This window comes from Panicum hallii, chromosome 9 (genome assembly GCF_002211085.1).
Source record: "Panicum hallii strain FIL2 chromosome 9, PHallii_v3.1, whole genome shotgun sequence".
NCBI lineage: Eukaryota > Viridiplantae > Streptophyta > Magnoliopsida > Poales > Poaceae > Panicum > Panicum hallii.
In genome coordinates this window covers 4,526,199-4,541,109 of record NC_038050.1, presented here as the reverse complement: position 1 = coordinate 4,541,109, position 14,911 = coordinate 4,526,199, and the positions used below count along the sequence as shown (strand labels likewise).

The following is a 14,911-nucleotide window of genomic DNA, read 5'->3' as shown; positions in this document are numbered from 1 at the left end:
AGGCTTAAAGCCCATATGCCTCTACCTTGACTTATCGCAGTTCACACCACACATATGACACTTCACAAATCACACCCCTTCGACTGATTAGCCGCATAGCGCCGCTCGGTTCGCCGCCAGCCACGGCGGGGAATCACGGATGCACGCCTTCGCCTTCTAGTGTTGGATTCAGCGAGTGGCTAAGCTGAGCTTCGTTCTAAGCTAAGCGGGATCGGTGGGTGCCGGAGGCAAAATGAGTGGCTTTCGCCTCACCTGGCTGGAGGCACGCAAGGTGTTTGCAAGAATGCTTAGCAGTGGAGGCGCGGCCAGCGTAAGTAGGGATGTTCTGGTGGATGCCTTAGACCCCGCCAAGCGCCTATGCAAGCTCATCATCACCTGCCGGAAGGCCTCCGCGCTGGAGCACGAGCTCGACCACAGCGGCGTCCGCGTCACGCCGGAGGTCGCGGAGCGTGTCCTGGAGCGCCTCGACAATGCCGGCATGCTCGCGTACCGCTTCTTCGAATGGGCGCGGAGGCAGAAGCGCGGCGGGTGCGCTCACACCGTGCGCTCCTTCCACACGGTGGTCGCGTCCCTCGCCAAGATCCGGCAGTACCAGCTCATGTGGGATGTCGTGGGCGTCATGCGCAAGGAGGGTGTGGCCAATGTTGAGACGTTTGGTATCATCATGCGCAAATATGCCCGGGCGCAAAAGTTCGATGAGGCTGTTTACACTTTCAACGTCATGGAGAAGTACAGTGTCGCCCCCAACCTTGCTGCCTTCAACAGCTTGCTCAGCGCGCTGTGTAAATCTAAAAACGTGCGCAAGGCGCAGGAGATCTTTGACAAGATGAATAATCGGTTCATTCCTGATGCCAAGACCTATAGCATCTTGCTTGAGGGCTGGGGGAGAGCACCGAACCTACCAAAAATGCGGGAGGTCTACAGTGAGATGCTTGATGCTGGTTGCCAACCTGACATCGTCACATATGGTATCATGGTTGATGCACTCTGCAAGACAAGGCGAGTTGAGGAGGCTGTTCGTGTTGTGCAGGACATGAGCTCCAGGGGATGCCAACCGACAACCTTCATATACAGTGTCTTAGTGCATACTTATGGAGTTGAGATGAGGATTGAGGATGCTGTCGCAACATTTTTGGATATGGAGAAGGATGGGATTGTGCCTGATGTTGTTGTGTACAACGCGCTCGTCACTGCCTTCTGCAAAGTGAAAAAGTTTGACAATGCCTTTCGAGTCATGGATGACATGGAAGGTCATGGAATCACCCCAAATTCAAGGACCTGGAACATCATCCTAAATAATCTGATTAGCCATGGAAAGGACGATGAGGCATACAGGGTCTTCCGCAGCATGATTAAGCGCTGCCAACCAGATTCTGATACTTATACCATGATGATAAAGATGTTCTGTGAGAATGATAAGATAGAGATGGCACTGAAGGTATGGAGGTACATGGGCTTGAAGCAGTTTCTTCCGAGCATGCACACATTTTCTGTGCTGATCAATGGTCTGTGTGACAAGGGTGAGGTTAGCCAAGCTTGTGTCCTGCTTGAAGATATGATAGAGAAGGGCATTAGCCCTCCTGGTTCGACATTTGGCAAGCTGAGGCAGCTGCTTTTGAAAGAAGGAAGGAAGGATGTGCTTGACTTTCTTGTTGAGAAAATGAAGATCCTCATTCAAGAACCTTTGTTTGATTGATCCTTCACTTCTCCAATGGTACGAATGCTTGCTCCAGTCATCCATTTCGATACACGTGATTAAAATGGGGTTAATGCTCCAAATGCCTGCTCTTATTTATTCATTCGTAAATTGCGATGCTATTTGTTAATCTATATCTGAGTTTCCATTGCTGATATTTTTCAGGGTTCATGCATTTTAATGTGCCACTTCAGCTGTTGGGCATATGCAGTTACTGTTTAGGCTTTATGGATGAATATAAAATTGAAGGATGACAGGTTACCCAGCCAAGCACTGGCCTTGCTATTAACATCTCACTCAATTATTACTATCAAACATCTCATTGCCAAATTGGCAATTTGTTGTATAGGAAGACTCAGACTTGAGTCCTCTAAAAGAGATGAATTACATGTGATCAATGGATCAAGAGGAGCTGTTAGGCTCAAGAATCCTGCAAGAACCGGTGTCAGCCACACATGTCCATGTTCTGAACTCGAGAGCTTCGTGCCAACTTGTTCAGGCACAAGTCAGTACTACCTCGAAATTGGTACTAGTCTGAGCACTTGATCCGTGGAAAAGGGTGTCGCATTGGTCAAGTATTTAAAATGATGAATAGAGTTGCTCGGTTGCTCCTACATGCAGTACAACTAGCTCCATGCTGTCAAAGTTGCTCCTTCCCTTCCAAAATGAGACTTTCAAGAGGGAGGCCAAGAAAATTGCTGAGCTCTAGAAGGCTGTGGATTGCATGTTTGGCGTTCCTGTGCAGATAAGAAAGGTAAACCAAATGAATTGCTAATGCTTTTTTCTGCTGAACTGAAGTTTCCCTGTTACATGGGACAGACTGTATCATGTGCTCTCCTTTTCTTTTGTAAAACCAGTTAGCATTGCCATTTGTAAAGCTAGATAAAAGATAAAGGTGAATAATGTTTTGGTTTTGAACAAGTAGCCGAGTAGGTGTTTTTGATATGGTGTTAGATCTTCAACCACTTGACAGACTTCAGTATAAGATTTGACAGCTTGTGCTTTTTGTCCAGTACGGTTGTACATCACTTGAGCCTTAGGGAAATTTTGCTGTGATTAAATTCAGAGCATTTGAAGATGATGTGATTCAATTCGCAGGATAGGAGAAGCATTTTCCCCCTTAATATGTGTGCAGTCCATCTACTTCAGTTCTGATAAATCAATATCTCTGTGATATTGTGGTCACCGAACTGAAATAATGTGAGAAGACTCATCTAAAAAAATAATTCTGTGATAATGTCATTCTATTGTTTTCTACAAATACACTTTAACAGAAATTAATGGTCAAACTTTCATTTTAGAGATCATTCTAGGGCCCAAAACAAATACAGCATTTTGTTTCTCTTGCGGATGAATTTCACACTTTTTCCTGACGAATTGCAGAATTCTTGTGAAATTCATGTGCATTGGGGGTGTGAACTACCGGTATATCCCCCTCTCCGTGGCTTCTCTGTTCGCGCTGGCTGCGGCTGCGGTGCAGCGGCAGCCAATATTCGCTACAGTTGCCGGCCAATGTTTGGCTACCTGTTCATTTTTAGGGTATTGATTTTATTCTTGCTTAAACTGTTGAGCCATGATAAACAGGAGTATCTTCCTAAGCCATTTACCCATCTATCACTTTGAGGATTTGGGATAATAATTGCAAAGGAGACTGAAACTAGCTGATGAAACAAATCCAGCTGAGCATCCACGAACGTAAATCCAACGTTGATTATGCCGATATCAGCTTGCTGGACAGATGAGGGGCATGCGGGCACGCCTTAGTTTTTTATTGTACTACCCCCTACGTCCAGGTGGTTTTTCGCTTGAACAGGTTTACGACTTACTCCACCTACGTAAGATCTATTATTATATTAATAAAGAAGTGTTAAAAGAAGTTATCACGTTCGCCATGTTAATTAAAAAAAGAGAATAATTTCCACCGTTGGATTTTATGAAGATCTAACGGTTTAGAGATTTTCATGTTAATCTAAAAAAAGAAGGATTTACACCATTAGATTTTACGAAGATGTGACGGTCTAGAGTCAGGCTAACCAAAAATTCCATATCAAATATGACTAATTGATATATATATATATATATTTGAAATTTTAAAATAAAAAATCAGCCTATGTGTGTGTGAGAGAGAGAGGTCTACGCATTAGATATTAGGAAATTTTGAAAATAAGGAAATCAGCATATGAGGGGGCGAAGAGAGAGACCATAAATATTAGCATACCATAGCGGCTGAGATTGACTTTCGATTTTAGACGACAACTAAGAAAAAAGTCATCCGTACTTGACACATACATTGTATTCTAATATACATTGTAGGGAAGAGAGAGAACGGAAAATATGATAATAGCTATTGCCGCATTAGAAAGGACGAAGTATGAGTTGGCAATAATTTTTTAATTTACTCGACCCTAGTAGGTACTCCCTCCGAAATATAAAGCACTGAAGGTTCAAAATTTATAGCCAAATATAAGACATCTTAGCGTATTTTGAAAAGTAATTATTTTTAACCAGATATAAATCAGCAAAATGACAACCAAATAAGTTATTAAATATGGGTACATACGTCATTTCATCATTTTTTTAATCTATCATAAAAATAAAATATCAGGATGCTCTGTGTTACAGGACAGACGGAAGGAGTAAGACTTAACAGGAGCTAGCTAGCTAGCCATACGGTCGATGCATGCAGAAGAAAACTTTTAACAGGGTGCGCAAAGTGATCGATGGGGTTGAGCATGAAAGCCAAGCCAACAAAGCGCGGTCACCAATAGTTTATCGGCGGCAAGAGTGGCGTTATGGGAACTCAAAAATACCAGCATCGTTAGATTATGCGGTATGTGAGGACGGCTTCCGAAGGCTTATATCATTCAACAGTCACGAACGTATCATGGCACCAGGTTACATGCAGGGTTGTTGGGGCGCGCGCGTTCGTTGCTACTGCTTCCAGCGATCGAACATCTCCATATATTGTTATTCTTCCCCCTTTGTCTCCTCTTTCTTCTTCCTTCCAACAACAACTAGAGCACCGGCAACAGAAAGCACAGCAAGGGCAAGTTGTGCCAAGCTACCCCGCCGCCGACGTCCACCACTGCCTGCAGCCGGCGGCTAACTCGCCGCCGTGCCGCTCCGCCTACCAAACGCTGCCACCCTTTCAGCCCCGAACGTCCCCCACTAGCCGACTCTGGTGGTGCCATCGCCGCCCACAATCCGCCACCACCCCGGGCTGCTTGCTGCCTCCGGCCATACTCTTTGAACCTGCCGGTATTGGATCCCCAAATCCTCCCAAACCTAACCCAATTCCAAACCCTAAACCCTAATAACTCCGATTTTTTGCTGGCAACGGAACGAGCTTGGGAGAGAGAGATAGCAGCTGGCGCTGTAAGCTTGAAGACGATGAGGGAGTAGAGTAATGTGTGGAGCAGCAGATGCCACGTCATTCGATGCTATCAGGAGCAGCACACACGCGCGCCGTATAAGAATTTTGGGTTACGTGTCCACTGGATAAGGATAGTAGCAGTGTCAAGTACTAATGAGTACCATGAAAACGGTAGCCAATGTCCGATCAAGGCAGTGAGAAAAAAAATACTATGGCCCAAAGAGAACACGACGAAAAAATAAAGCAAGCTAGGGCCTGTTTAGTTCGCGTGCTGTAAAGGCAAAAAAATACTTTTTGCAAAGAAATCTTACCAATTTGAAATACTAAATGAAGTCTATTTATAAAATTTTTTGCATGGATGGGTTGCAAATCACGAGACGAATCTAATGACGCTAATTAATCCATGATTAAGCAATAATTAGCGGATGGTTACTGTAGCATCACCGTTGCAAATCATGGATTAAGTAGGCTCATTAGATTCGTCTCGCGATTTACAGCCCATCCATGCAAAAAGTTTTGTAAATAGACTTCATTTAGTACTTCAAATTAGTAAGATTTCTTCGAAAATTTTGCGTTTACGGCTTTTTTGCGTTTACGGCCTGGGTACCAAACAGGCCTGCGAGCAATGGCGCCCAAACATTATAAGAAAACACATACAGGTGCGACGTAACTTGGTAATAGAAGATAAGTAGAGCAAACAATTATGGCTACCTTAGAAAATAAATTTGGCAGAAGACAATAGCTAGAGCAGACTTAGCATTGAAAACAAAACTTCGTTTGTTACTGAGATAGCCTTTCATATGTGCATCTGATTAACTTAGCATAATAGGGCAAGATGTTTATAGTAAAATCATCATTGATTTGGTAGACCATAATCGTGACGATGTAGATTCTGCTAAGATAGACGATTCAAAAATTATAATAACCCGATATAAGATATGTAAAAGAAAGAAAATCTGCTCCCAGTGAAACAAATATGGTTCCTCGACTCTACTTTTTGCATAAATCCAATCGATGAAAGATGAAAATTGTAGCATGGCATCAGGCTTAGACTGTCCAGCTTGATCTCACATCATCGAAACATGGTGGGCAACATGGTGCAGTCACAACCTATAACGACACGAGGGTTGAAAGAAAAACAATAAAGCAAAATTTTTATGACCATTGGTGGAAGCAAATTACATAAATAAAGAGCATGGAGAAAAACAGTGGGTTTTCCATGAAGAAATGTAGCTAGATAGCGAAGGAGAACAAATGCAAAATCAGTTATTTCAATCTAGAAAATGATAGCGTTGCTACACTAGCTAAGTGCAACGATTACCATCGTACAAAAGATTAAGAGCATAGCAATGATAGCTCGATGGCACAGTCATTTCTTATTCACGACATATATGATCCCAACCCAGTAGCAAAGCTGAGTATTACCCTAACACAGCCCAGCAAGGTATGGTGATTACCACCAGCTACAACAAGGAGTAGCATTGTCACCAGTGGACGACCGCTATCTTAAAAATTTATGAGAGAAGGAGTGATAGATAATGCATCACGCACAGAGTACCAACGTGGTCTAGAAAGAAGCAACACAAAAGTTGATGTTTGACATGCTCAACCATCCATCAAGCTGCAGGTAGTGTTCGAAATGTGGGAATGACGCGCACCGTTGGGTGTTATTAGGGATGCATCTACAATGACCGCAACATAGCAGGCAAAACTCCTTTAAGAGCAGAAGTAGGAGAGAGGGGACGAGTGCAAAGGAGATGGCTATACCTCGCCAGCTGTAATGTGAATTTGTATACCTCGTGCATGGTTCGTGTTGGGAAAAAGGTGAAGCAATGTATGAAAATATAGAAGTATGTATGGATGGAGCTGTAGCAAAAAGAGATGGGAAACAAAGAAAAGAAAGGAGATTATGTACTGAATCACTCATCTAGATCTCCTTCTAAAAATCTAAGGATAATTTATCATGTATATTAATTAAAACTCTCTAGAAAAAGTTTACATCTCCAGCAAAAGTTTTAAAAATATGTTCATGTCAAAAAGTAAATCTTTATATTACTTTAAGGAAATTGTATGTTTTTGTATAAGGTATTTCCTTTTCTCCTGAATTTTTGTTCCAAAAAGATACACCGTAAAATATGGTTTATGAAAAAAGAAGTATAGATTAGATGAACAAAATTATAGACAATACCTCTATCTAAATTATCTAGAAAATCATTTCTAATAACACCATTAGAAAGCAAACTATTGACATCCAATTTTTTAACTAAGAAATATAAAAGACTAGGTACCCATGCTGTTTGCGAGGGCCACCTTGCTAGTTAGGATAGATTTAAGTGAACAAAGAGGAACTTTGGTTATGAACATCATGGATGCATGATCGTATTATTTTGACTTGTCATTACTCAGTAGCAGCTGTAGGTATGGTCTGTATTGTGTGATGTCCACAGCCGTCCTTGGAGTGCTAACAATAATAACACCGCAGCATTTAAGTATGCCCGTTGCTTAGATTTCAGGCAAAGACGATTGAGCGGCTGGAATAATGGCGCCGCGTCATTGGGGGGTGTTGGGGCGGCCTGGACCATACGAGATCGTTGCCTCCGGACGCCGCGCCTCTGCCTTGCTCGCCGCATTCAATTCCGCGCCGGGAGACGGCGATTGGTTGCCCGGCGGGTGGTGGCAGCGGCAGCGGCCGCGACGGCGGTCCACGCTTGACGGCCTGCCGCCCACCACGGCAGTCGACATGCCCGGCCCGGTTGGCGAGTACGAGTTTACATTGGCGGTCGCCAATATGCCCCAACGGCTAGTCTGATCGTGGGGAAGGCGAACGCCGCGGCAGGGCACAGTGCACGCATCAAACTCCCGGGCCATACTGGATCGAGGAGGTGACTGGTGAGCCCCGCCACTGCTGGAGCTAGTGCCGTGGGCTCCAACTTCTACAAGCATATATTAATATATGGTTCCGTTCGGTATGGTTTAGCTTTTTTCTAAAACACCTCCTTAAGCAGCTCTCCGATGAAGCAGTTTCTCTGATAAAGCTGAAGTCATTTTGAAAAATATTTAACAAAATAGATTCTTCCTGTATTAGCTGGTCGAAGCCACGTTTTGTGGCTCTGCTTCGCCAGTGGAAGCTGAAATGAGCTTTATGGACAGCTTCACACCTAAAGCCGGTCCAAAAATGCTCATTTGGTACAGCTTCGAATGAAGCTCTTCGTGAAGCCATTTAAGAAACTATGCTAAAGGGGGTTGACTTATTTTCTTCCGTTTGGATGTAGATTTTGGAAGGCATGGCATTGAATTGGTTTGAATACCAAATCAGCCATGGTATTGAAATGATTCAAAATCTTTTGTTTGGATGACCATTACATTGCCTTTTAGAATCTAGGGTGCTATCTAATTCGGATTCATGTTTGGATGTACAAAATGATGGAAAAACTCCAGCTTCACCAAGCTCGTCGCGCCGCCCATCCTTCACTGGCGACATTGGCACCGGTGCTACCCGGTGGTCCGCCCCTTCATCTCCACTCCATCCCGCACCCTCCCTTGTTGCGAGGTGCCGTCACGGAGGTGGGGTCGAGGAGGGCCGCTGCCATGGAGAGGAGAGCGGCGGCACCCCTATCAGCAATAGGAGAAGAGAAGGCGGCGGCACTGCATTGGCCATGGTGAAATGAGTTAGATGCAGGCCAAATTCGCCGAGCAGGTCCCAACCAATCCCAAATCGCCGTCGTCCACCACCTCATCACCTCCCTAATCACGCATCTGAGCCACCCCAAGCCCCATCCGAGTTCCCCTGCGACCGGATTTCTACGACGGAGCTCCACTGCGCCATCAATGGAGGGAGATGGAGGGTGGCATGGAAAGAGAGGCGGGGTGCGGGGCTCCACCGCACCATCGAGAGAGAGGAGGACGAGGACGGGGTGGCCGTCGTGGAACTCCGATGGAGGATGCTCGGCGGGCAATCTCGGTGGAGCCGGTCCATGTCGCCGAGCGAGGGAGACGAGAAAAATGGGGGATGCGAGGCAGCATGAGGGAGACGACGGATGCAAGGGTGGGGGCGAATGCAGATGAATACCAAGGGGATGGGGTCCGAATTGAGAGAAGGGGTGCGGTAGTAGGCCCAATACCGCCCAATACCAAACGGTATTGGAGGAGGTTTCTGATTCTAATTCTATGAACACCCAAATAGCCGGTATTGAAGATAACCAATACCAATTTCGAATTCCAAGCTTCAATATCGACATTCAAACGGTATCTTAGTGTCATTCCAAGTTGGTACGATTTCTTCGGAATCCAGACATATATTACACATATACTGTACTACTATGAACCTCCCAACTCACCAAGCCAGAGTCAAATGCCTAACGATGCTTTATTACCTAGATTTGTTATCCCTAGGGAATACACAATTTGGACCGCCAGCCTCACTCCTGGTGGCACGCATTCTTAGATTGATTGAAATGGCGTCACAGACTCACAGTTTGGTCTGCGGCCGTCAAACGCTAGGCACGTCCACACCATGCGTAAGGCACCGGCCGTCGGCGGTCCTCGACCGGAACCACGCCGATCCCATGCCATTTTCACGGCGGCGGCCGCGATGAACGCGCAAGGGGACGAGGAGACCAGCGGGCAGGATCCAGGTCCCGCAGCGTTCACGCGTTTGGATGGCGAGCGAACCGAGAGGCCAGAGGAAATATCCGAGCCCTCCCAGTCCGTGATCCCTTTTATCAACCAGCTCGTTTGCATCCGCCTGTGGCCACGGCACGGAGGCGCGCATGTGAGGCCGCAGCGGCACGGGCATGTGGCCGGTGGTGGAAAGCGAGCACCTGTCCGGCCAGCGCGCCATGGATGCCGGTCGCGACGAGCGGGACGGGCCAGGCCTCTCCCGCTCTCGACGCCCCCGCCCACATGCGCGGCGCTCCACACGGGAGCAGTGATGCCGGGCGGACGTCCTGCTTGTACAGTACTACTAGCACGGAGCAGGTGACGCCGCGCCGGTTGCCCGCTACTCGTCCAGGCAGCCGGGTTTCCATTCCATCAATGGCGCTGACGCGTACGCGGCGCGGAATTCAATGGCCCTGACGGATCGGGAGATTTTTTTTTGCTCCTTTTAGATGATGTTGACTTGTAGCAGGCTCGTTGTACTCGTCCCCTGCACTTGACAATTTGGAGAGAGGGGATCTGTCTTCTTTTGCGTATGGTTCACTCCTGCCCGAATGGTTTGCTAATCTAGGAATCAAGAGCTGCAGTCCACCTAAGACCGACCACCGTCGGCGAGCTGGAGTATCCTATTCTCAGATTCCGCAACTTGGAGGGGGATATGGTGAGTGTCAGTGGGGGTTGAGCAACGTGTTTGGCAGGAAGCACGATCGAATATGAAACAGTGACAAATCGCAGACAGGTCAGCAGAGGCATCGATTTGGAGTATCAGTCGCAGTCGTTTAGAGCAGAGCAGCTAAATACAGTGCGATATTTTTGCTTCATTGCTGCTTCACCACGATCGGGTCAGTTACAGATTACTACACCGGCAGCTTACACACCGGAGCGGCGAAGCAAGCGATGAAGATCGCCACGCTAATCGACTGATACAACACTCCTCGGCGACATCCACCATCTCTCCTCTCGCGTTCGAGAATGGCGCTCGCTCTTTTTGATTCGTTGCCATCTCGCTCGATCTAGGACGTTTTTTTGCTAAGCTGCTACGGCCGCGGTCTAGTTCCATGTCGCCGCGATCGGGCTGGCGACCACGTGGTGGTCGCTGGACCAGACGAGCCGCCCGAACCCGTTGGTGCCCGACGGCTTCGCGGGCGCCGCGAAGCTCACCGTGTAGCTCCGCTTCTCGCCGGCCTTGCTGAAGCTCAGCGTCGACGGCTCCACGGACACCGCCACCGGGGTGCCGCCCGCGGCGGCGCTGGCGGCCACCTTGTACGTGCCGGGCGGGCCCACGTTGGTCACGGTGCGGGTGTGCTTCACCGTGCCGCCGCCGGCCGGGAACGTCACGGCGAAGGACGGGTAGTTGAGGGCGCTCTCCGCGTACGTGCGGTCGGCGGCGCACCCGTCGGAGGACCGCTTCGTCAGCGTCGCGATCTGCATCGGGCCGTATTTGAGGGCGCACAGGAAGTCGACGTAGTCGGCGGTGGTGATGTCGTACACCAGGCCCGGGTCGACGGCCTTGCCGGGGTCCACGTGGCCGGCGCCCACGTCCAGCGGCGTCGCGGGGCGCCCGGTGGCCACGTCCAGGATGCCGTTGCCGTTGGGGTACTCGGTGTACGCCGTCGTCATCAGCGCCGAGCGGATGGCCGCCGGGCTCCACTCCGGGTGCGCCGCGCGGAGCAGCGCCGCGAGGCCGCTCACGTGCGGGCACGACATGGACGTGCCGGAGATGATGTTGAAGCCGACGCGGCGGCTGTCGCCGGCGATCCCCGAGGGGCCGACGGACCCCGACCAGGCCGCGAGAATGTTCACGCCGGGCGCGATGATGTCCGGCTTCAGGACGCTGGGCGTCACGGTGTTCGGCCCCCGCGACGAGAAGGCCGCGACCACGGGAGACGGCTGGATGCCGACCTTGGTGCCGGCGAACACAATGGTGGCCGTCGCCTCCGGATCGGACATGGCGTAGTCCCTGATGGCGTTGCCGGCCTTCTCCCCCACGCCGGAGCCTGGGAGGATATGCGCGTCTGCGACAAGCTCCTCGCCGTTCGCGGCGGTGTTGGCGAGAATCATGCCAGCGCCGCCGGCGTCTTTGACGATGAAGCCCTTCTGGACCCTGGCATTGGTGCCGCGGTCGCAAAGGACGATCTTGCCGGCGACCTTCTCCGGGATGAGGCTGCCGGACATGCAGAGCTGGCCCATACTGCTGTTCGACGCGTTCCCCGCGTAGATCAACGGCACCGGCGTGGTGGGCAATGGCTTGCCGCTGTACAGGGACACGCCGGTGTAGTTCTTGCCGTTGCCGAGCGTAACATAGGCGGGGAAGTCGCGGTCGATGGTCCCCGCGCCCACGGTGGTGATCCACGGCGCGCCGTTCGACAGCGTCGCCGCGCCCGGACCGGCATTGCCAGCCGAGCAGGACACAAAGATCCCCTTCTCCATGGCGCTGAAAGCGCCCACGGCGATGCTGTCGCGGTAGTAGTCCGCGGTGCCGCCGCCGAGGGAGAGGGAGAGCACGTCGACGCCGTCAGTCACCGCGACCTCCATGGCCTTGAGGATGTCGGAGCTGAAGCACCCGCCGACCCAGCACACCTTGTACGTCGCCACGCGCGCGCGGGGCGCCATGCCCTTGGCCGTCCCGGACGCGTACCCGAGCAGGTCCGCGCCCTGGACGGCGCCGCCGGCCGCCGTGCTCGAGGTGTGAGTCCCGTGGCCGTCGTTGTCCCTCGGCGACCGCGACTCCTTGGACGTGTCGACGGGGCCCTTGGCCGCCTCGTAGCCCGTCAGGAAGAACCTCGCGCCGATGAGCTTCTTGTTGCACGCGGAGGCGTTGAAGTCGTTCCCCTTCTCGCACTCGCCCTTCCAGCCCGCCGGCACGGGGCCGAACCCCGTGTCGTCGTAGCTCGGCCTCTCCGGCCACACGCCGGTGTCGAGCACCCCGATGATGACGTCGCTCCCGGTGCTCGACTGCGGGAACAGCGCGTCCGTGCCGTCGAGCCCCAGAAACTCCGGCGTCCGGGTGGTGTGCAGCTCGTACCGCACCTCCGGGTTGACGATGAGGACGCCGGGCTGCGACTCCAGCGCCTCGGCCTCCGCCCGCGTCAGCCGCGCCGAGTAGCCGTGGACGAGCGTGTCGTAGGTGTAGAGCACGGTGGCCGCCTCCGACACCGCCTGCAGTGACGCGGCATACCATTCCCCATGCTCCACGAAATCATTCGGCATGGCCGAGTGGGACATGTGGACGATGTACGTATGCCGGTCGTCTCGCCCGCCGGCGGCCGCCGCCGCCGCCGCCAAGAGGGCCGCGGCGGCCACAGCAAAGATCACGCATCTCTCGCCATGGCGCCACATTGTGAGTGAGCGAGTGAAGGTAAGAGTGGCGATGGCAGTGAGACTGAGGTAGATCGGAGCAGTGGCTTTATAGAATCAGGAACGCGGTGAAGTGATTGCAACAGGACAAAGGGGAACAGATGGACCGGTGCTTCAGCAGCAGCCAGCAACGATCGATCTGACGGGGAGGGCCGGAGGAGGAAGCCAGCAAGGTATGGAACGGGAGGGGTGGTGAACGGAGGGGAGAGAGAGAGAGAGAGAGAGAGAGAGAGAGAGCGGCTGCACATGGCCTGGCCGCTTTTATCTTTTGGCTTGGGCATCACCAACACATGACCGTTCCAGCCAAGGAAGGAGCCAAAGATGCTGCTCGCGAACCGTGAAAGCGTTTACTGGCCCACCGTCCAGCAGTGGTCAAGGGCGGTTGCCGGCCCATCATGTCCGAATTGTTAACTTCCTCCCTGCCCCCGAGCCTCCGGACCAGGTAGAAACGGCATAAACTGATGCCCGGGGTTAGAGAAAAGATCTCGATCTCCGCCGTTCATGGCGGCGATCTTCTTCCGTTTCTCCGGCAACGCCTCCGGATATCCGCGCCGCATGATTTCTTGAAGCTTTTCAGATAGATAAACGATATCTTTAGCGTGGCGATGTCTCGCAATGATGCTGCTGCCGGACGGAGATGATGGCGGCGTGGCGGCGCCTGCCGTGGGCGTCGGAGTGAGCCGTCATCGGCGCGGGTGACGGCACGGATGGCCGCAAGCGAGCTAGAGAACAACGTCTGCGGCCGAACCCATGTTGGATTGTTGTTGCCTAGCGCAACCGCGAGTCCACGATTGCAGAAGCAACCGCTCGTCCGGATCGACCAGGACGAGAGCGGGCGAAAGGCGCTTGCGCTGTGGCCTCGCCGCGTGACGGTTCACACCCGGAACGTGCGCGGCGCGGCGCGCGCCGAACCGGGAATTTCGGAAGCGGCGGTGTGGAAGGGAGGGAGGGAGGAAGAAAGCGGCTGGCTGGCTGGCTCGTAGGCCCGAGGGCCGAGGTCTTGAGGTGGGCCGGCTGCTAATTGGGCTTACGTTCAGTGGGCCCCAAGAGTTCCGTCGACCGTTGAGCTGCCGGGTTGGGGATCCCAAAGTACTAGTAATCTTGCACGTAAAATACTGAAAGCTAGGATTATATTGCAGTAATTACTGAATTGTACCCTCGCTCGTCAATCGTCATACCTTGGACGCTGTCACCGGCGCATTCATTCACGGTGACGTCCCGTTCGCATGTCGGCTGCAGTAACCCATCGACGCGGAATACGCGAGCACGGACTCCCGTACCCGATACCCCGGCCCCGGGGCTCCTTTTCTTTCGGGTGTGAACACGCGCTGCCGCAGTGGTGGCAGTACGAAGGACAGCACGGGTACGCCGCCACGCCGGAGAGCGCGGGGACCACGGCGTCATCCCTTTCGGTTCTGCGCTTCCTGGGGGCCGCCAGCTTTGTTGGGACGCGTACTCGCGTTGCGTCAGATTGGAGTGGCCGAGCGGGGGGACGGCGGCACGGCGCAGAGCCGCCACAGCGGCTGGAGCCCGTGACTGCTCGAGCGTGCAGGTGCAGGCCAGGAGTGGCCCGGGCCGGGGCACGGGGGCAGGCAGGCAGGCAGGGGTCACGCGAGCGGTCAGAGCTCGGGCCCCGATGGGCACGGCCGCCGCTCGCGTATCATCTTTTGCTCATTTCTTTTCTCCGCGCGACGTGGGCAGCGGGCACACGTGCTCTGGTCGGCACAGTTCGTCGCCGAGGGCAGAGCGTGCTCGTACCGTGCGCAAAGCTGCATCGATCATCGCAGGACGTGGATTCTTGTCGCTGCCGGCGGCGAGTGGATATGGCC

At 51.9% G+C, this 14,911-nt stretch overlaps 2 protein-coding genes across 4 annotated transcripts; one reads left to right on the top strand and one right to left on the bottom strand.

The window, feature by feature from the left end:
* The first annotated feature begins 51 nt into the window (after window positions 1-51).
* Window positions 52-3,220, top strand: LOC112876115 (pentatricopeptide repeat-containing protein At1g77360, mitochondrial). 3 transcript variants are annotated; one of them, XR_003225252.1, is made up of 3 exons: window positions 52-1,714; window positions 1,862-2,450; window positions 3,080-3,220. XR_003225252.1 is itself a non-coding variant. In XM_025940159.1 (2 exons), the coding sequence occupies exon 1, from the start codon at window positions 233-235 to the stop codon at window positions 1,694-1,696; it is 1,464 nt and encodes a 487-aa protein (XP_025795944.1). In that variant the 5' UTR covers window positions 52-232; the 3' UTR covers window positions 1,697-1,714; window positions 1,862-2,730. The 3 variants fall into 3 exon arrangements, 1 of the variants encoding a protein (XP_025795944.1); XR_003225253.1 differs by lacking the exon at window positions 3,080-3,220 and having other exon boundaries at window positions 1,862-1,953; window positions 2,046-2,730; XM_025940159.1 differs by lacking the exon at window positions 3,080-3,220 and having other exon boundaries at window positions 1,862-2,730.
* Window positions 3,221-10,644: 7,424 nt separating this feature from the next.
* Window positions 10,645-13,306, bottom strand: LOC112878283 (subtilisin-like protease SBT1.7). Its single transcript, XM_025942730.1, has one exon. The coding sequence runs from the start codon at window positions 13,062-13,064 to the stop codon at window positions 10,776-10,778; it is 2,289 nt and encodes a 762-aa protein (XP_025798515.1). The 5' UTR covers window positions 13,065-13,306; the 3' UTR covers window positions 10,645-10,775.
* Between the last annotated feature and the right edge of the window lie 1,605 nt (window positions 13,307-14,911).